General features: G+C 46.3%; 1 protein-coding gene across 1 annotated transcript in view; it reads left to right on the forward strand.

Annotated features, from left to right (window-relative positions):
• SKAP1 (src kinase associated phosphoprotein 1) overlaps nt 1–22,113 on the forward strand; it is a 153,278-nt gene that overhangs the window by 21,892 nt on the left and 109,273 nt on the right. The window contains exon 4 of the mRNA XM_064524639.1: nt 10,678–10,794. Coding sequence (XP_064380709.1) covers nt 10,678–10,794 — 117 coding nt within the window. The remainder of the gene's footprint in view (nt 1–10,677; nt 10,795–22,113) is intronic.

The raw sequence follows: 22,113 nt of genomic DNA on the forward strand, positions 1-22,113 counted from the left end.
ATGAGCCAGGATAAAACATGGCTTAATAATCAGGAGCCTTCATGTCCCATAAAAGGATTAAGTAAGTGACACTGTGGAAAGTCTTAGTAGGCCACTTATCTTGTAGTATATACTATTTAGATGAAGTGTGTATCGGTTTACCTCTGTCGGCCCTACTTACTTTGGCTTGGGTGCATGGTATTTCATGGGTCGCGGGTTGTTCACGGGGTTGGATGTCGTAGCAGTGCATGAGGTATGTATACCCGAGGCATGCGGGCAGTTTTCTTTCATTAACTGGCATCATACAAAGGCCTCAAGTGTTAGATTTATGAAGTAGCTTTTCTATATAAAGCCTCAAATCTATTGAATTGAACTGAAGCGGAGCTGGATGGGAGACGGAACTGTGCATTTCCCTAAACCACTGCTCCCTGGTATTGCATATTTGGTTCATGTAGTTATGACAAGTACAAGTAGCAAATCATTAAAGCAGCAGAAACACCATCTTTGCTGTAAGGATCCCCTTTGAAGCTGAGGCAGAGTGTTCCTGAATTAATGGAGTGCATAGTGATTTTGCTAAGTTTTATTTATAGAAAAAACCCTCTTTGCATTCATGCCAAAAGACTCTAGCTCAGTGGTAAGCAGGGTTCATATGCAGAAACCTAGTCTAGATTTATGATGTGTTTGAAAACGCAAGGGAAAAATATTGAATTGACAATATTTGTAACATATTGTTAAAATATCTATTCTATCGCCATGTGTGGAATTTTCCTGCTTTATAAACATGAGTGCCAGTTACAAACCTTGAAATGTCATAACACAGAGACAAAAAGAAAACAAAAAACTTTTGTTAGAATGTTTTCTAAAGTCCAAGATGTGTTTGGGTGGTATGTGGAACAGGGTTAATTAATGAAAAATAAAATATACACAAAGGCATATGTTCTTTAACTTAGAAAAAGAAAAACTTTAATATCAACATCTCTGACAGCTCCCTTTATCAGCAATGAAGCTTTGCTTCCTGCAGCTCTGAGTGTGTAGTTCTCTGCCTGTGTGTGTATTGTATTCTGGGCAAACTAATCTGAATAGAGACAGTATTTTTTTGCAGTAAAATCCCTCCTGTTTGTAGTTTTGCAAACCCTGAGCAGCTGCACAGCTTTGCTTTTACATGTACTTATAAATTATTCTGCTACCTAAGGTACTGTGCACAAATTTTGGAGGCAAGCAACTGTTAGAGGAGAAAATAGAATACTCTGCTCAGAAAACGTTGTAGGTAGGAGGTGAGTGTCTGTGCTGTGGGAAGGGCTGTATGGAGGTGCATTTGCATTTTTATTTACATACATACATATGTGCAACCCTGAAACTGTTGCTATTGCATTTCAAATTTTCAAAAAAAGCCCCCTGAATAGTGCAACTTTAAAAAGAAAAACCTTACTTCTGTTGATCTGTAAGACTATAGGTAAAGTTTGAGTGTTTTACAGGTTATTCCAGCTAGAATGAGGAATTGGCATTGGGAGTTCGGTATCTCTGGGAGCAGGTAGATTTCATTATGACAATGAACTGTTTTAAGTTTATGGTTTAATTTTATGGTTTAAGAGAGCTTTCACAACCAGGCTGTTTCTTGCCTGTCTTCACCCTTTTCCCTGCCCTCTGCCTGGTCTGGGAGCACCTGCCCTGGGCTGCCCCAAAGGCACGTGGCACTTCAGGCAGAAGGAGCAACAAAACTCGGCAGCGCTCGTACGCTTGTGCCCGGCCGTGTCCCAGAGCGGACTTGGACAAAGTTGCTGCACCCAGACTGCTCCAGTGAGCAGCCTTGAGCTCGTTTCTGTGTTGGACACGAGCTCACAGTAATTAGTGGGGAGATATTTACACTTGATTGAAGTTAATATTGCTGTATCACAGAAAAATAAAACGGTTTCCCCTTATTTCTTGAAAATGTTAGGCAACGATTTTTTTTCTTTCTGGTTGTGCCCATTGCATGAAATTGAATGGGGAGGGGAAGAGGAGGGAAAAGCTGCCAAAAGCAAATGTGCATTCAGTTATAAACTTGGGCTTATTGTTATCAGTTGGCTGTTGGAGCCAGCAAATGACGATGAGAACTTACAATAGGATTGAAAGACCAAGTAATAACTAGCAGATAGGGTGGGTTATTCTGTAGCTGATGTCAAAACTCACATGACCTTTACTGAGGAAAAAACTAGGGTAATGAGCGCTTTTGAACACTTTAAACAGCACATTGATTTAAAATGTAAAAACTTAGGGAAAGTTCCTGGTTTGGATTACTAGGTGCTTCTCATATCTCTACTTCATTAATCAAAAAGCATTTAAGTAACTGAGTTACTTGTAACTCTTTTGAAATCCATCTGAATTGTAAGACTTTGGGGCTGAGGTTGTCCTCTTTGTTCATATTTATGCAGGGTGCCATGCTTCCCTCCCTGGAGAAGTTTGCAGCATGCCAGACTTTTAAGAATAAAGCAATGTACTGTAAAGTGGAAGGTATAAAAATGTCAATAAAGATGCTAAATATACAGCAGTTTGGGGAGCCCCAGTAAGTTAAATACTACAAGTTCTATTGCTCTCTCTTTGGTCAGTTAATAAAATACTCTAATAATTAGATTGTCTAAATTGCCTGATATGCAGCTTTGGAGATAGAGCCCTCTCAAATGAACCCTCTGTGCTTTCTGAACTTGTTTGGGTAATAGGAATGTGCTGCAGCTTTCCTTTTATAAAGAAACCTTGGGGTTATTGCAGTGTGCTTTGGTGAACCTGCAGCCCAAGTGTTGCTTTGTGCTCATGCAGAGTAGAAGAACGTCCAAGAAATTGCTCCACTGGGAGCATGAGGGCGTTCACACATACCATCACCTGAGCTTCTCACGGCAGGTAAACACTTGTGGAACCAGAGGGTCTGCTGCTGGGAAAAAGGGATGTAAATCTGCTGTTCTGGCCCTTAATGGGGCTCTGAGCCCTTAGGAAAAGGAGGGCTCTGTATAGTCTGAGCCTGACTGGGGATTGCTGGTGGGAAAACCAGTGTCTTCTATTAGCACATCCCTTGCTCAGCATGAGTGGGGCTGGCAATGCAGTATTGAATCTTGGCTCCTGGCTTTCCCAAGTCTTCAGCTGGCACAAATCTGGAGTTTTGAGTCACTCTCCCCCTCCTCCCTGCAGTGATTTCTGTGCTGCCTTGGTTTGTAGAGTACCAACCCCATACAAATCACCTATAAAGTAGTAATTAGCCTTCTAAGCCTCCATCCTGAAACAACTGTAAAATAATCCTTTGCATTATCACAAATGCCTAATGGGCATCTCCTCCAACCCCTGGAGTGCACATCATTCTAGTATGTGCTGTAGGTGCTTGTCTTTGCATTCACTGTCCATACTTTTATTTTTTTCTTAACAGTGAAAATTGCTGTAGACACGGACAAGACAGCCTCCTTGTGTCTTGTCATTGGAATATGCTCGCTAAACTCCTGCTCCCTGGTGGGTTAGTTCTGCTTATTCCTTGTTCGCTTGGAAGGGTTTTGGCTAAGAAAATAGCTGAACCTACTAATGCAATGGACATTACTCACGATATAATCTGGCCTGTAGTCTCATCGGTACCGAGTACCTCAGTACCTCAGGTACATCAGTCTTCAGTACTGATGATGTTGACGTCTTTAGATCCCAAGCTGTATTTGCAGAACTGCTTTGCAAATGATTGCATTGCACAAGCCTGAGGCCCAGCTTCTCGGATGCTGTTTTGCTGTCTTCCCAGCAGAGTTGGTATCTCGGAAGATGAACCAAAATGCAGATGTGATCTTCCTGTACCTCAGTTTCCCCACTCTTGGAAGAGACTGAGGCTCATGAGGGGTGATATATTACTGGACAAACAAGCTGTTGGCTGCTTTGAGCAGGTTTTGCTCATGTTGGATGGGCTTTATATTTCACTGTGTTACTAGGTTATAAATGAAAGGATAAATCCTGTTTACTTGTTTACCTCCCATGGGAATTTTCTGCTTTGCAGGGTTTCAGGCTAGCTCCTAGCAAGGCTGAAGCGTGCTGTGTCCCCCCTGTCAGGCGGCCGCTGCCCACTTGAGAGGCAGGATAGGCGGTGGCTGGGTGAAAGGGTGCCAAGGCTGCGAGAGGAGCTGGGGAGGGAGCGAATGGGAAGAAAGGAAGGGAAGAAAAACTGGAGAGGAGAGCTCAGCTGAGGAGGGGCAGGAGGGGCTGGCATGGGAGTAGAAAATAAAGACTAATAGAGTTGCAAGGTGAGCTTCACTTCTGTTTTCCCATGGATTTGGGGAGGATAGCTAGGCCCCAAAACTTAGTGGAAAGTTAGGCTCATAAGAATGAGCTTTGTCTTAGAGCAGCTCAGTCTAAGAACTATTTCAGGGAAGGCTCGCGAGTGATGTGCTTGTGTGTTGGGGGGGGGGTGTCACTTTTTTCTTGTTTAGAAATAAATCCCAAATTGGTTGTGGGAAGGTTTTGGTTTGAATGCCTGCATATCAGGCTTAAAGGCTTAAGAATAACTTGAAACAGAATAACCTGGGAAGTTATTCATATTATGTAGTCACAAAGTTTCTTTACCATGTAATAGAGGAGAAAAATAACTTAACCCCAGCCTACTCTGAGCTTCCCAGCTGCCTTTGGGTTTATTCTGTCAAATCTGAGGCTTGGAAAACTTGAATTGCTTTCAATAATATTGCTTTCAATAAAAAAAAAAATACTCGGGCACTTTGTAGGGTTTTGATTTCCTCCCTTTCCCCCCTGCCTGTTATAACAGGGGTTTGGTTTCGTGTCCCAGGGAGAAAGAAAGCCAGTGTTTCCCTGTCTCTGTTCCAGCTTTAGGAAGGCTGCTGCCACCGTTGCATTGCCTGGCTCCTGCCTGGTTGGCTTTATTAATCCCAGGACGTTTGTCCTTCTCTTCCCTCGGCCTGTGAGCGGGTTAAGGCCTGGCCGGGGGCCTGTGCGGGTTTCTGGCTGTCTGGAGGTGCTCGCGCATCCCCGGCGCGATGCTGCGCGCTGCAGCCCGACCTGCTGGGCACGCTGCATCATTGCATCCCAGCCGCGCCAGCGCTGCAGCAGCCAGCCGCCTGCAGAAGTGCTTTCCGCTTTCTTGTGGCCTTGAACATAAGTGGCATTTTTAGTGGACCATTAATTTGCTTTTACTACATGTAATTAGCAAAAAGCTGGGTAGCGAGTGAGCAAAATTAGTCTTGGACTGGATTCACTTGTCAGCTGGCCAAGAGCTGTTTGGGTCGACACTTTTAAAACAATGATAAATGGGCTGCTCCTGTGCGAGAGGAGGTCCCTCACTTTGCTGTTGACCCTCATGCCATGAGTAGCTGGCCCCGCTGATAAAAACAGCGTAAGCAGAGGTGGGTCCTGCTCTCGCCACAGCCTTGTTTACATCGTGAGCCAGGGACAAAGTTATTCCGCCTCTGCGTGGTCTTCCCCTCCGAGCAAATATTTATTAAGTAGGACAAACACTGAGATCTGTAGATACATATTTTTTTCCTTGTAGTTTGTTAATGTAGTTCTAATAGTACTTCTGTTGGTACAGCCTGGGGAAGGGAGGAAGGACGTGTATGCATATTAGTGATGCAAAACAAAAGAAGACATGGTATTTTCAGGCAGATGTGATGTTACCCAGGCACAATAAGGAGGAATTCAGCAGTCTGAAGAAGGTGCAAAAAACCTGCATCCACCAAAACCTCAGCTATTCGTGTATTAATCACGGGGGCTAACCACACATCCAAATGGGCACTTAGGAGCTGATGAAGCCTTTAAGGCATTCAAAAAAGAAACATCATACATTTTCTAGCACATAAATGTGTTTAAAAAGGTATAGAATTTATAATGGCAATGTTGACAGAGCTTTAACTACAACATTACAAATGCTAAACTATAATATATTTACATATGAGCAGTACTTACTGTGTGGGCGCGTCTCTGTTGATGTGTTTCCATGTGATACTCCATAATTTCAGCGAGTGATTGTAGTAAGGGATATTAAACCATAGTATTGATAATACTTTTACTGCTCTGCTTTGGGAAATGCATTACTGCTAAATTAGTCCCTGAAAATCTAGAGATATTAACACTGTCGAGCATGAAGGCAGATGGGATTTGGATCAGAGACCTTTATTTGTAGTATGATACGAAGGAGTCATTACTTTAAAGCAGGAACTTCGTTTCCTTGAATATTAAGTGGAGTTGGGGATTTTACTTCCGCTTTGGCATGAACTAGCTTATCATAAAAGCGTAAATGGAACTGGCTTGGTATTGATTTTTTTTTCTTATGATCTAAAAAATGCTTAATGAAACTCTAGGTACCTAGACAGGGACCTTCAGTGAATGCAAAGCAATCTTAATTATAATTTCCTTAACAAGCTACTGGAGATGATTTACCTGCCCCCCCCCCCCCAACCCTTTCACCTGTTTAGACTGTTTCTCTTCCTGTGAGTGCCAGGATGCATTAATTTTTTCGCGTTCCCTTGATGGGCAAACTGCAGCTTAAAGAAAGGAGAACTTCTTTGCCAGTTTTTATGTGGGAAGAATTCAGTCTTGATTTTTGAGGCTTCAGTAAGATTCTACACTTAAAACAGAGTAACTGTCATTCCCCATGGCACCAAAGGCAAGAGGGGCACAGAGGCATTTTCTGACACTGCGCAATAGCATTGTAGCAGAACTGAGGTTTTTCTAGCTCTTGTCCTAGGACCTGTCATCTGCCAGGTCCTGCCTCTGCTCTGGCACAGTTGCAGGACTCCAAAGCAAGTACAAATGGTAGGCTGGGATTATTCCCTTCCTCGCAGAGAGCCGTGTTTGCTGCATTTGGGTTGTGGAGAGGGGAGTAACAGCGTGTTCCCCGGCCATGGTGACTCGCTGTACGTTCCCAGCAGGCCCTGCTCGTGCTGCTCTGGTCTCCTGTTAATGCTTAATTGGGTCCTTTGCTTTCTCAGTAACTCTGCTGCATGACCTGTAGCTGCAGGACATACTCTCCCCATGTGCTGTGCAAGCAGGAGCTTCAAGTGAGTCTCTGTCAGATCTGAGCAGTTAAAAGGCTCTTGGCCATCTCTTCCCCAAAGGCAGGGGCCTTGCCAGGAGCTGTGTCTCTGCCTGGCCCCTGCGGTTTCTGTGGGCTGTCCTGCAGGGACCCGTGAGCTGGGGGCAACCTGACCTGACGGGCTTCTGTCCGGCATCACTGCGGTTTGAACTGCCACCGCCTCTCCTGCCGGGGATGCTCCTGTCACCAGAGACGCAATCCATCCCTTCTCCAATTTGCTTGGAGTCAGTATGTGTAAAGCATGAAATTTGTGCTAATTGCACATCATGCCTTCGAGCCCCTCTTTCTGCTGCTACGCAAGAAACTTTCTGCAGAAAACATCAGACAGCCGATATCTGGTATGATTTAATTTCTCGTTCTGTGCCACAAGTATCACGGAGCAAGAAAGCGGAGTATTTAGCACGCTCCGTGGTAGCCAGACAGTGCCGGGGGAGGCCCTGGATGAGGTGTAAGCCTAAGAAAACCTCTTGCTCTTTCCCTTAGAGCCAATCTTGCTTTTGTTCATGCTCCAAAGAGTGATAAGTTGGGGAATTTTGCTGAGAATTTGAGTAGGAAGAAAGAGCAGCTTTGTGTCAGGTGCAGGGTAATTATTTGCTAGGGTTCTGTGCTATTTGGTTTTTATTCCCTGTGTTTTCATTAAAAGCTAATGAGTTTTTTCTTCATTGAGAACAATAGCTTGGCCCCTGACAAGTTGTTGGTTGTTTTTTCTGCTTGGACTCAACTAGCTGTTGCTGCTCCATAAACTTTATGGAGAAGTGGATTAAAGCACAAGAAGTTTTTTTCTTGTAATGTAAATCGAAATGGAAAGGAAATAGGATTTATTTTAAGTAGCTGTGTTGCAGAGTTGTTTGTTAATCTTTTTTGTTTTGAATCTCAAGGCAATGTTTGAAAACACTCTTGATCCTAAAGCAAACAAAATGTTTTTGCATTGATTTGTATTGCCGCAGTGCGTGTAATCCAGATCCCCACGGTGCTTGGTGTGATACACGTATGTACATGTTGGTGCCTGTGCATATTTGAGTGGGTTATTATAGCGTATGACTGCATACGCATGTGAAAGTCCAGTTTCCATTCCCATGTGGGGAATGTGAACCAGTAGCAAGGAAGAACATATTTGCGGTGCCAACCCCTCTATAAGTTGTCTCATGATATAACACTGCCTGGGAAATACATCGCCAAAACAGACCTGTGCCTTGATTCTTCCACGTGCTGTATGGGAGGCACAGCTACTCCTGCTTTTAAAGCCAGTGACTTATTCTTGCAAGCAACTTTCATGATTGGGCCCTTGCTCTTGTTCCAAATGGTTTAGTGCGTGCATGCATGGATGCCCGCGCCGTTCCTCTCCAGCGAGACGCCTGCACTGTGCCATGCTGCCTCCTGCTATTCGGAAACCATAAACAGTTTGCTCGTTATCGCAATAATGCTGCACCTGTATCTCGTTATAAGGGAACACCTGTTACCTTGATGCTTGTTTGAAAAGCCTGTTTTTCTTAATACCATGCAGTTTGGTTGAAAGAAAATGTTCTCTTAACAGATCAGGGCTGAATGGGCTCACAGAAACTGTCTTAAAACGCTGGCATCTTCGCATCGCTGCAGATAGGCCCGCAACGCTGCCGCGCGGCGCTTAGGAAAGCTCCTCATTAGGATGAACGCTGCGTTTTGCCTATGACAATGAGCCGTCGCTGTTTGGTAGCGGCTTTTTATGTAGGCTTCTAGAGCCTTTTTATTTGAGGGTCTAAGTGCTACAGTAAAACGGGGAAGAAACAGCTTCTTGTCGCACACAACTGAGCAGAGCACAGAAACGACATAGCCAAGGTCAGTCAGTCAGAGGTTTGCTTGTGGATGCGCTCGACTTGCCAGACTGTCCAGCGGAGCAGGGGACTTCAGTCTCTGCTTTTTAACCCCTGACTGTTTTTTCTGAGGGATGTGCGTGTATTAACTCTGGTTTGTTGTGAAAGCATAGATAAACTTGCTTTATTGATCATTCTTCACGACTTGGAAGTAGTCCATGGGCAGAGGCCTGCTGCAGTGCCCATTCTGCTCCCTGTCTGCTCTTGCAGGAGGAATCGGAGCCTGCCTGCTTGTCTGTCTGTGCCCCGGGACCTACGCTGCTCTTTCTTGGCAGGAGAGATCTGTGACACAGATCCTGAATGATGCAGTTCCTAAAAGGAAGAAAGTTAGTTTCTGAATTTCATGTTTCTCACAAACCAGGTGTTACACATTTGCATGCTGGGATGGCTTGCTGGAAGCAAGTGAGCATGGAGCTGGCAAAAGTCTTGACTGTAACGTGCTGCTACTTGGCCTTTTCTTCTGTTAGGGAAGCTGTAAATGCTGAAGGGAGGGACTGCAAGGAGTCACTCTGCTCTACCACTGGCCCCCACAGGCCTTTGATAAATCTTCTGAAGCCAAATTTTCAGTCTAGTTTTTCAAGACTCTTCAGTTTATAATAATCAGCCAGATTATCACAGCGTCTGGCACCCAGTGTGACTTTTTGAGGGGCATTTGATCTGTGGGAGGAGAGTTTTGTGTGTGCTTCCCTCTTCATGGCCAGGTCATTGCTTTTGGTGAAGAACTGGAGTTTGCTTCAAAATCTGTTCCTGAATGCGTGAGCTGGGGTCTCTGAGAACTTTGAGCTCAGACGAATCAAGGTTGTGACCTGGGATGTTGAAAATAAAGCTTCCAAAATGTTTCATCACATCTTTCTTCAGCTGCAGGCATTTTGGGGCCTCCACTGTATTTCTTGATGGTGGTAGGGAAATGAGTGCTGCTTGGTTCCTGGGCCTTGGTACCCTTTCATCAGGACCTGATTTCGGCTGTGCGACGCAGTCCCTTTGTTTGCTGAGATAAAACTTGTTTGGAACTTAGTGTTTGAGCACAATTAAAATCAGCTGAAAACCCACCTTTCTTGCTGTTTGTTGTGTGTTGAATGAACAAGCAGCTGCCTTTGCCTCCCTTATCAGCAGTCTGGGGTTGTGTGTATTCAGGAAACATAAGGCGAAAGCTTGAAAGACCAGTCTTCTGCTGTGTCTGGGCTGAGTAGTGTTTTCTTCTGCAAGTAGACTACTTGCACCCCATTTATACTAAAGTGCATAAAATCCAGTATCAGTAGCAAATTCCCTAGCAAAATGTCTGTTTGCAGAAAAAAGCAATGAAACATCTAGCATGGGGAGGTAATAGCTCCTGCCTCTACACACAGATATGTTGTACATGACTGTCTGCCATGATAGAGAATCATTCCTTCCCCAACTGGGGATCTCAAACCTTTTTTCTTATAATATAGGAAGATTCTTCATCTTAGTGAAACAGTATAATCCTCCATTTTGTAGATGGATGCTTTACCCAGAGGTCATGCACTAAGAGCAGGGAATTGAACATAGCTCTGGTATTTTGGCCCCAAGACTGATATTTGCAACCTCCTGCTTGTATGCTCTCCAAATGCAAAGTCGGTACATAAGCAGCATTAGTGTTCTCGGAGCAGAAATATGCCTCTGTGGTCTTAAATGGTGAATCTGGCCTTACGCCCACAAAAGGGGTTTGGGATTTTGCAGAATACCTCAGGGGAAGGTTGGAACCAGCTGGAAATATGTTTCAGTGTAGGCAGTAAGATTTGGGTTTGGGAATGTGTACTCTCCACTAAAACTAGGCTCTCCGTTCCTTTCTAGGAGAGGATCTGCATGATGCTTGCTTTGGACGGGACAGTTCAGATGAAAATCAGAGCTGGAGTTTGGCCCCTTCCATGACCTCTGACGTTTCACTTCCATCAGACTTCCAGGACGATGGTAAGTCACTGTTTTCTGAAGTCCTTGAGTGACGTGGATGGAAGGGTAAGTGGAATTCAGTACTATTTTCTTGTTGTCTTTCATCCATCTCATAACGTTGGAGGTGTCCTTTGCTTTTTGTTGACTGGTATCTGTTTTATCAACCACTATAAAAATGTCATGGTGATCCTGAATTTAACTTAACTGCTGAAATTAAATGTATTTCTTGATCCTCTCAGTGCAAACTGGAGTTGGAGTTGGTTGTTGTATGTTGGATTGATGACAGTGCTGAGAAAGAGTAGAATTTGACCTAATGGCTAACGTTTTCCAAAGTTACTGTGCGATTCTGGGTGTGTTTCTTGTGGAGTGCTCAGCCTCACACTTGAAAGGGGCTATGTCCTTTCAAATGCTGTCTTTCCAAACCCTTTGAAAATTAGAGCTCCTTATGTTGCCTCAGTTTGGGACCTTCTAGTGCTTGGGAATTTTGGACTTCCTCTTCCGGAGAGCACAGAACTGCTCCCACCCCAGCGCTGGATGTGAGCTGTGCGTGAGCTGTCAGGCGGAGGCCAAGGGCATGTTCCAGAGCATCAGATGTCAGCCTGGGTTTTTCTGGGCAAAAAGTTGCTATGATGCTCACTTCTGCTTGTGAGCGGTGGTTTGGCTGTGATGGATATGTGATATGCTATCAAAATTGAAGCCTACAGAGCTGAGATTCTTCTGATCTTCTCAGGGGTCTCTTGGTCCCTTGTGAAGGCTTGACTGCTTTGGTCTCAGACTCAATCTCTCCCTTCCCACAGATCTTGTTTCTTCCTCCTCTTTCACTTCCCTTGTTCTTTTCCCCCCCACGCTTTCTTACTTTTTCCCCCCTTCCTTGTCCTTCCTATTTTGTTTTCTGTTTCAGTCCTTCTTGTCCACTTCTCTCTGCTCAATGTACTCTTTTATGTATACTCCCACTCTTGTGAGTGAATTGGTAGTCATCAGTCAAGAACGCAGAGAAATGAAGATTTATTTGGGATGAGGCCGTAAGAGCTGATGGGCACCAAGGTTAGCTTCCTCTCACAGTGCAGAGTACTAGGCATATCTGCCATATGTACTGATTCATGCTATAAAATAGCTTCATTGAGACTGATTAGAGACCAGGTTGGTCTGCTAGTTAGCAAGTTATTGCAGCAAGCAAAGAGGTGTGGAGTTTGGGACTGGTTGTTTTAAGGAATCTGTGTGTTCAGATATGATGCACTTATGCAGAGTGCGGATGGAGAATGTGTGACAGGGATAATGGATGTTGGACTAAATGGGACATGAAAGGGTGCTGAAGACCTCAAGCTTGGCCTCGTCAGGCAAGCGATGTCTTTATGAAGTCTAGGGTTTCTCCTGGTGTGTTTATTAAGCTTGTCTAAGGAGGTATTTGCTTTGCTAACTTTGAGTGGTGTTTTTTGGCAGCCCTAAGGGGCAGAGTTTGACATAACACTTGCAAGGTATGCAAACACTTGGCACCACTGGAAGTTTTCAGACACAGATGAAATGCCAGGCTCGATGGAAGGATGCCCAAATGGAAGAAAGGCAAGGAGACTGATAACACAGAAAAACTGTATATTACAAAAAGGAGGGAAAAAAGCTGGCATTGAGACCAGTTACATTAAAATGAGTTGTTCTTGGAAAGTGTAACTGGTAAGAATACTGAATAATAGCATATCATAGGGTTAACTCTGTGTGTGTTCATTTTGGATGAAAGTTGAGCAATTTTGGCTGATTAAATTCAGACTGGTAGTCTCAATTGATAATGTTGAGGGTGGGATGAAGAGGTTGAACACAGGATTTTGGTGGAACCTTTTCTTTGCCCTGCCTTGGTCTGTAGAGGCACCGTTGGAGTGAATCTTTGTCTGCCACTGGAATGGGTATGGATCATGGTTGTGATTTTCTGTGGGGTTTGAATTTTTGTGATGACTTGCTATCAGGTTTTTTGTTTAGTTGAGGAAGTTGTTTTTTTCTATTTGCTTGGTTTTGTTTGCTTGTTTTTTGGAAAGCCCCTTATTTTAGATGACAGCAAACTTCATATGAAGGCTGGTCATATCCTCTACCTTTTCCTGGACCTGAGCGGTACCAGCTATGTCATGTTCTCAAATCATGCTTTCCATACATCGCTAAGAGTCATGCAAGCTAGGACTTATGAGACGTTGCCAGCCCTCACTCCTGCAGCTATCTGGTGTCTTCTCTTCATTCCTGCTAATTGTAAGGGAATGGGGTCGTGAATATCACCTTAAGCATAGTCTCTAAGAAGTTGCTGCTCTCCTTAACTGTTACATTGCCATGTCTCACCAAGAAGCATCATTTTCCAGAAAGCCGAAGCTATCGATTTATCTCTTCTGAGAGTGGCAGACTTGCTAGACTTCTGTGCCTGACCCCAGCTCCCCGGCAGAGACTGTGATGTCCTCTCGAGAGCTGGGCTCTAGCAGGACCGAGTGATGTTGTGTGAAACTAGGAGCCAGGACGCTTAATCCCTCCATGTTTTGGTGTAGAGCCCTGGTGCGACTCGGGCAAGCCAGTCCAGGCGATGTCTTCCTCAGTGGGCTCTCGGTGAGACTTGCTAGTGGGGAACCTGAAAGAAGGAGACACCATGGTCTTAGAGTATGAAGTCAGTCAAATGAGAGTTTCAAATGTTACTTTTGGGAAGTGGACGCAGCTGAAGTGTGCATCAGACAGCCTCGGTTCCTGAATTAGAACATTCTTGGGGGAAGATTAGAAAGCTTTAAGCTTGCACGCACTGATTTTTATCTCTTCAGTTTGCCTTGGCTTCCTGGAGCGGGCGCACCTTTGCCCTTCTCGTGCCTCTTTCGCTTCCGCGTGGAGTTGCTTGTCCTTAGCCAGCAAGTTCCCGGTAACAGGCACTCTGTTACTGTGCGTTAGCACAGTGCCCAAGCCACGATGGGCCCTCGGGGTGCTGCTGTAATGCAGACAAGTGACGGAGAGCTGCTGCTTTTCAGGCAGCACAGGTGGCTTGTGCATGGGGGTAATCCATCCAACTGGCCACAAGAATAAATTGGCCAGTTTTAGGCACGTACTCATCATTCCTGTGGCTTTTTTCAATCTTAGCCTTGTTTTGCAACAGTGAGGTTGTGTCCTTAGGCGTAAGCCCAAAGCAAACTGGTAACGGCTGTTATCTCATGCCTCCTGAATTTCCCAAGTTTATTAATTCAAGACTTTAATGGAAGCAGATTTCTCTGGCTGCGATGATGCTTCTGCCTCGCCTTGCTGTACGCAAAGGAGAAGCAGGGGAACACCACGACTGTTCATTTTCATTTTGTACTGTCTTTTGCTTGCTTGATCTGAACTTCCGTGGGAATTTGAGAGAACCTTTAAGCTTGTCCCTGGTGGAGGGAGCAAGAGGGACTGAGAGAGTTGGGGATGACTTTACTCAATGAGCCATAGCCCTGTTCTATAGGATCGTCCCTAATGAGTGATTAAGAAGCTAATGTTTGTACTGTGCTGAGAGGCTGTGAAGCACTGTAAAAGTGCTAAGTACTATTATAATGATAAGTACTTCTGATGAGACACTTCCCATGTAATGTATTCTGCTCAGACCACTTGAAGACTTCTAAAAATGTTTTGTCTTTTAAACTGGCAGATCACTTAATTTTCCAGTGTCCATTGATTGAATTTTACTGAAGCGCAAGGCAGGTACCGTAGCTTCCTGCGGGGCAGGATTTGTGCCTCTTAACACTGAGCTCTTCTGCTGGGAGGCAGTTTTGGTTTTCCTGTGGGGCCTTAGCAGAGCTTCTGTCGTTGCAAAGCATCTAATCTCCGGTGGGAAGCCAAGGCATGAGCCAGGATCAGTGATTCACTCGTGTCGCAGCGAGACCACGCGGTGCCGGGGAGGTGACGGCCGCTGGGGCCTGTCGCCGTGCCTGGCTGTCACCTGCACCGCCGGTGTTGCAGCAGAATAAACACCAGTATGTTTTCTTTTATGTAATACAGGTGTACATTAGCACTTGAAGGGCAGCATAACTCAGAGTGACAGAAATGAGCTTTACGGATTCTGTTAGGCATGTTCTTTGGGGTAAGAAATCTCGCCTCTCACTTCCAAGATTTTTCCATCATGTCAGCAGAGCAGTTTGGGCAAACATACTTACAGCTTGTTTAGTTTTGTGGGTTTGCATGTGTGTATTTTTTTAAATATGTAAGTTCTGAGTGTCTTAAGAGGAAAAACAAACCCTATAGCAAAAAATTCCCCTTGTTTTTTTTTAAATCTGCTAAAAATGGATTTTATCTTCAAAGGTGGAGGCCGGTAAATGAGATGGTACTTCACTGCGCCCCAGTGGCTCTGGGGGTGGGTGGGCAGATAAAATGAAACGCGATACTGAAGGGGGGGCAGTAGCTTTAGAAACTGTAAAGGGATGGTGTTTTTTAACCCATCTGCATCCTGGAGAGGCCGCGTTTCCTTGCATTTGGCCTTCTGTTACATATAACTGAGTAGGGAAAAGGTAAAATACAGAAGTTTTGTATGAATTATCCTCAGAAAAGAGATTCTAGGCAGTTAGCCTGGAAATCCAGGGGGGATTCGCTACACTTTTTTGCAGCTTCTTGCCTTGTTCATCGCGGGCCTCCACGCAGCCTCTGTGCCTGACCAAATGGTCCCCTCTCTTTTTAGGTGTAGTGGTTTATGTTTTGATGGTGCGTTGAGCACCGATTCCCCCTCTTTGGAGCGCGTACTGTCCTGAGCAATACGCGCTTCCCTGCTTTTAGGCAGTCCTTGCACGTATCACTGCACCTTCCGTTTTTGTGTGCGTGGTCGTGTCCCCCCCCATGCTGCCCACGTTCGTATCCTCTTCTGAACTTGCAGTAATCGGTTCCTGACTCTGCGCTTCACCGAAGACCCTTCTGCGGGCTGGGCTCTCCGGCTGGGCACCTGCCTGGCTCAGCAAAGCGCTGCCCCGGCCCAGGCGGGCGGGGGGGGGGGCGCGCTGGGGCTGCGGGGGGGGGGGGGGCGCGCTGGGGCTGCGGGGGGGGGGGGGCCGCGCTGGGGCTGCGGGGGGGGGGGGAGGCCGCTGGGGCTGCGGGCGGGGGGGGGCCGCTGGGGCTGCGGGCGGGGGGGGGGGGCCGCTGGGGCTGCGGGGGGGGGCGCGGGGGGGGCGGCGCGAGCGCGGCGCGGCGGCGGCGAGCGGAGTTCTGCAGCGCCCTCGTGTGGCGCCCGGCGGCCGCGCTGCCGCCGCCCCGCGGAGCTGTGCGCGGCCCCTGCGCGGGCTTCCCCATGCGTGTTCATCCCACGCGTTTCATTTTTTATTTTTTTTAATTTTACGTGACATCTAAGCCGTTCTGCAGGTGTCTCTGCAGATTTCCCCGCTTACCGTCCTAGTTCTGCCAGGGCCGGCTTCAGCCCGCTCCTCCTCCGACAGCGCAGTGCAGGATTCGGGCAGCGAGCTTTAAGCTTTGGTGTGGCTGCAGGAAGCCCTCGTGTTGACTGAGTAATGGGAGGCCTCTGCCTCTCCAAACCCAAAGTGGGAATAGCGGTTTTCTCCCCAAGTGCCAGCACAAACGGCAGTGCCAAGACGCTGGAGGGGCCCGTCGGCCTGGCCGGCTGTTTGCAGGGCTGCTTTAGTGCGGCCCAGCCGCTGCGGCGGCTCTCGAAGGCGGCAGCTTGCCCAAATGCTGCTGAATTTGAGGTTTAAATTAAAAAAAGAAAAAAGCACATGAAACAAAATGCAGACTAAGAACCTGAGTATTGCAGAAATGCTGAGTATCTGCAAGTTCGATAGTCTGTATGGATGAAACCCTGAATGTCCACGGATGAGCGTAAATGCCTCTTACGTTAGAGCTGAAAGCTTTATATTTTTCTTTTCAAGTACCATTAGAAGCAATTATCTCTGCCTCCCTGATGTCCAGAAATGTCCTTTGCTGCTTTTGACCAGGTTATTATAAACTTGCTGTTGATGTACTTCCAAGCCGTATGAAACAGCGCAGGAAACGTTCTGGGAATGGATTTGTGACAAGTGCAATTGCTGCAGAATGTTCCTCCTGGCCTTTTTCCTTTCTGATTTCGGGCATTGTCCAAACGAGCGCAGGGAGCAAGAGGTTAAAATACAGATAGGTTATTTCTGTGACAGGAGGCCTGATTCCTTGCCATGACTGGGAGCAGGTTTAACCAGTTCAATGTGATTTTTTGCTAGGGGGAGGAGAATAGGCGCAAATCTATGTATAAGAAAACAATGCGTTTTCTGAAAAATATGTACTTACGCTCTGTGACATTTTGTAAAGAAATTGGGTTCCCTTAAAGCTACAGAGCTCATGTTCCTTGATTTATCATTTTCTGAATGGAAATGCACCATGACATTAGCACTTTCGAGCGCGGTGTGATAATGTCTCTGGCATTGTGCAAATAAGTTCCTGGAATGGTACTCTGTCTGGTCAAAAGGTTTGGCTATATTTTATACGGAGCAACTTGGTTCACCTTTATGTTAAGGATTATTTGTTCGGGGTGGAGAGGAGGAGGGTGAGTTGCTTGCAAGCTGCCAGAAATAGATGCATAAATTATATAGGAGAGCTCAGACCTTTGTAGAGAACAAGCAGCAGCCAGAGTAAAGCCACCAGATTTTCAGCTTTCATTTAAGACAAACAAACAAAAAAACCCCGACCCAAGCTGGCTTCTTGTTCTCATTTGGGATTTTACAGCTGCAGCAAATCGTAGTGCAAGTAATTGCTGCAGAAATGCTGTCTGACTTGTGGCCACCGCTTCCATCAGCCAGACGTACTGCTGCGGACGCTGTTCCCGAGGGCAAACGCCTGGACCCGCCGTTTTGTGGGTGTAGATTTTGGACTCTGAGCCATTTTTCTTGGAAATGAGACGTGAAGTTTGTCAGAGGGGATGTTGTGCTAAGGGTGGCCGTAGAGGTCTGGGCGATGAAACGCCTTCTGCCTTGTCTAATCCCCTGTAAGTTCCCCTGCACCCCCTAGAAACAGTTTTTCTTTCCCTATAAAATGGTTGAAACATAGCACATCAACATTTCGGTAGGGTTTCTTTTTTTGGGGGGTGGGTGGGGGGTGTGTGTGGAGTAGTAATCCTGATGCAAACCAGGCCCCAAAATGTTTTGGTCCTGCCTATCCCACATCCAAATGAGATGCAATTTCATGGTGGTGATTTGCAATTGAGGCCTGTCGGCCTCAGGATTCAAACGCCGGCTTCGAAAGCACTGGTTTGCCTCTATGCAAAATAACGGGTCTGGGATTCGTCCTCTGCCGCGGGTATCGCCTTGGCTTGCGGCTTGGAAGGGGATTTCTGCCCAGCCGCGAGGATGTTTGTTTTTTAAGCTTCTCAAGTAATTCCTCGATCGCAGGAGCTGGGGCCCTTAAGAGAAACAAAATGTTGTGAAACGTGGTGAAACCTCTGCAGTTTGGGTCTGTGGGACCTTGGACAAATGTTATAATTCATATTGTGTAGAAGTCAGTCAAATGCCAGTAACTTATTAATGCAGCTTTTCTGCAGGAAAAATCCCTATTTCTCAGCTCTCTTTTAGCTGACGGGGGAAAGCGTCATTAAGGGGTTTCGTATTGTTTGGTAAGTGCAGGATCAGGTGAATACAGCTATTTGTGGTACCTCGAGGACGCAGCGGGTGCGCGGGTGCCTTCGGGAGGGTGCCGCGTCAGGAGCGGGTCGGGGCGACGTGGCAGCTGCCGGGACCGGGCCGGAGCTTTTTCTCGTGGCGAATCGCATGTTCCCCGTGTCAGACACACGTGAATTATCAATGCGCAAGTCGCTGCTGCGTGGGGGCTGGGATAACGCATGCCCCCGCCTCCTAAAAGCCTTTTTATTCATGAGTATGTAAATGACGGCGTAAGCGCTTTGTGTCTCTGTGTTCTCCCCAGCAGAGGGATCAATATGCAGGAAATGCAAGTTAGTAAAGTGTCGGGGTGGAACTTCAGCGCTGCTCCTATTTGCCCTTTTTGAAGGAAAGCGATCCTAGTTTCCTAAATTAGCAGGCAGTAGAGTGTCTCGTTAGTGACCCGGGCTTCCCTTCACGCGAGGGAGGCTTCGAGGGCGGGATGGGAGAGGTGCAGCGGTCAGCAGTGTCGCGGGAGGTGCCGTTTTGGTTGGTCCCTCGTGGCGGGTGGAACCGAGCCCCTGGGACGGGCAGGGCCCTGTGCGGGCAGCGAGGCTTGATTCAGGGCTGCGACTCGGTGTTTCGCTCCAGTAAAAGTGCCAAGGGTCGGACGTGCTTGGCACCTGCAGGGACGGGACTCTTGGCGTAACTTCTGGAGAGGTTACGGCAAATCTAAAGTTTACCTCCTGTCACCAGATGTATTAATAGCAGGATCAAAGATGTGGTGAACTCTGTGTGTGTACTTCAGCGGGAACAAGGGTAAGGGACGCTCTAGGCTATGCGCTTGAAATTTATTGAGGTTGGCCAAGATTTGGGGATGTGGTTTTTTATTATTACAACCTTGAGCTGGATGACTTTGTTAGCCGAGGAAGAGGAGGAGGCTCTTCCTGAGCAGGAGTGACAATTAGCATATCTGCACTGATGACCCGTTTGCAAACAGAGTAAGCTGCTCTCTGTTTGTCTGCGGGACACATCTGTATGGCAAGTTGGGGACAAAAAGATGAAACAAAATACGTGCTTCTCCCCATGTTCCTCATACATGTGGGTGTGCAGGCCCTCAGGGCCCTTCTCCCTGGGAGAAAGTGAGATGTTCAGAAGAAAAGTAGCTTCTGGAAAGGCATTTAGGCTATTGCCAGCTCACCTGCGTGTAAATATTCATGGCAGTAGTGATGTTTGTACCTGTATTTTGCAGGATCCGTCTCAAAACACAAGGTCTCAGGTACTGAATCCCCATCTGAAAGAGACCGTATGGACAGCAGTAGCAGCCCCTGCTCAGTGTGCACGTTAACGCGTGCTATGCTGCGACGGACTTCGCTGTGACTCAAGCATGTGCTCAAATGTTTGGTTCCATGTGGGCCGCAGGGAATATGTTAAATTATTGCTCAGGTTATGTAGTGCTGAAAATCACTATGTGCAAAAATAAAGCCACTGTGCTGAAGAACTTAATTTAAAGACTGGTGCAATAAATTCCAAAGTGAAATACTTTAAAGGACAACTAGAGGAAGGAAAAGGCTTTTCCTTCTTTCCACTTCTTTCATTTCCCCTTTAAACATAAGAAATAAAGTAGAACTTTATTCCGCAAACTTCTCCCTGGAGCTGTTGTACCTGCCGGTGGGTTTACTCAAGCAGAGAGGTTCCTCCGGACGTTCCGTCATTGTCACTTTGCACGAAGGCGGTGTGTGCGCCTGTGCGCACAGGTGCATTTAGAGTAGCTTTGTTTAAGGCTTAAGGTGATGAACTACTTCTTAAAACAAGTTAAACTGTTATTGTTTAACCCTGTGAGAGATGTGGCTGTTGAAAGAGACGGGGTGTCCAAATTGATTTTTTTGGTCCGTGCTGAAGGGTGGCTGTGAGGTGCAGACACATACCTGTGCGCGGTGGGGGCAGAGCCGCTGGGGCATTAGACAAACACTGGGGCTTAGTGTCCTAATCCAGCGTCGCAGGAAGAGCAGCCGAAACAGTCGGCATCATCCTTCACCCTGATAATGCTTTCTCGCCAACTAATAGCTCCTTGTTCATCAAGGAAACAAATGTGTGCCGCGGTGACATGCTCTTCACCCGCTGCTCTTTGTTCTAGGGTCCTCCAGACTGATTGTATCAGCTCCAGCACTGACAAATATTCCCCCAAACTTTAACACTATGTAAAATTGAGTTACGGGGTTTTAAAGTTAGACTCCTCTGGCTGAAGGGTGATTGTCTCCAAGAGATAAAGGAATCAGTACTCAACAATAACAAAATCTTTGCCATAGGATAATGCCTGTTATTGAGCTCACAGCTCTCTTTATTTGGTTACAAAGCTTCACCCCTATTTTTTTTCCCCTGCACTCACAGGTTAAATTGGGAGCTGCTGTTTGAAATTGGTGAATTGCTGCTGTTCCTCTCTCCATCCTCACCCCATGGTTGTACAAACACTCTGGCAGATAGATCAGTTCCTTGAAACGTCCCATCACCTAGGGCCGTGTCTCTGCAGCAGCAGTTTCTAATGGAGTTGCCCTCACGATGGCACCCTCATAGCAGCGAAGCAGTGCCAAGGTGCCGCTGGCACTTGAGGAGCCTTTGGAGAAAAGAGGTCTTGACTCGGGACTTGTGGGAGTAGCTGTTGTGAAGTGTTTGAGGTATTTGCTCCACTGAGGAAACTATTTGATATTTTGATGAAAGAGTGGGTCAGGAATTATGTGCTGCCCTATGGAAATTCAGTATATCTTCCGTCATGCCATGCAGCATGTTCTTAGCTCCTTCTGCTGCAAAGAAGCTGAAATTAGAAGTTCATTGCCTGGACACAGCGCAAACCCAAAGCGCTTACATTCGTACAAGACAAGGCAAAGTATAGGAGAAAGAGAGCCCAGTTGTACCGTGAGATTCCCCACTGGAGTGCAGGGAATCACTCACGTTGACCTGGGGCAGATGTGGAGTGTAAATGACTCGACCCAGGTACCATAAAGAGCCTGTGGTGTAGGTGGGAGTCAATCTTAATTCTTTGGAGTCTCAAGCACCTTGTTCTGGTTCTCTGGCCAAAAAACTCTTTTGCATTTGGTAATGAGGCTTGGCCATCTGCTGTAAATGCAAATGGTCTGGCAGCTCTCTGCACAGGATCAAAGCATTAGCAAAAAACATGGAATTTAGGGGAAGAAATCGGAAGTTTATATTAACTTTAAACTGATAGCATCTGGGGCAGAGGCATACAATGTTAAGACAGTCTTATGTTAAGAACAAGCAAGAGCCTCCCAAAAGAGATGCTTAGGGAGGGCTGTGCTTGCAGTGGGTGAAGAAGAAAGTCACAAAAACCAAGGGAGGACAAAATTTAGTGGAGTGAAGATCCCTGCACTCTCTGAACTCCTTCCAAATCCTGGAAGCGCTCTGCCTTTCCTGATAAACACCTGATGCATGAGGTGTGTGGAGAGGACATACATGATAGAGATGAACTTTCCTTGAAGATTTGAGGCAGTCAGGCATTTGGTGTCAATCTTTGAATATATAGGGTGGTGCTGTCCACCCCCCCCATAACTTGTCTCTCTGCTTTATCCCCTTTTGCTCCTAGTTACCTAAGAAGACAGAACTCTGCTGTCCCCCAAAGGCTGTGGGCATCTGCAGGGAATCTTTGGCTCAGTAAAGCTCTCAAGTCTACCATGATTTCTGCTTCCTTAAACTTCACTCAAGAGTTTCTTTCTTGGTATTTATGTCTTTAAATATTGGTGCTGCATATGTCATTTAGTGGATGTTATGGTGTGCATTAGATGTCTTGTGAGTTATG

Source organism: Dromaius novaehollandiae, chromosome 22 (assembly GCF_036370855.1).
Source record: "Dromaius novaehollandiae isolate bDroNov1 chromosome 22, bDroNov1.hap1, whole genome shotgun sequence".
Lineage (NCBI taxonomy): Eukaryota > Metazoa > Chordata > Aves > Casuariiformes > Dromaiidae > Dromaius > Dromaius novaehollandiae.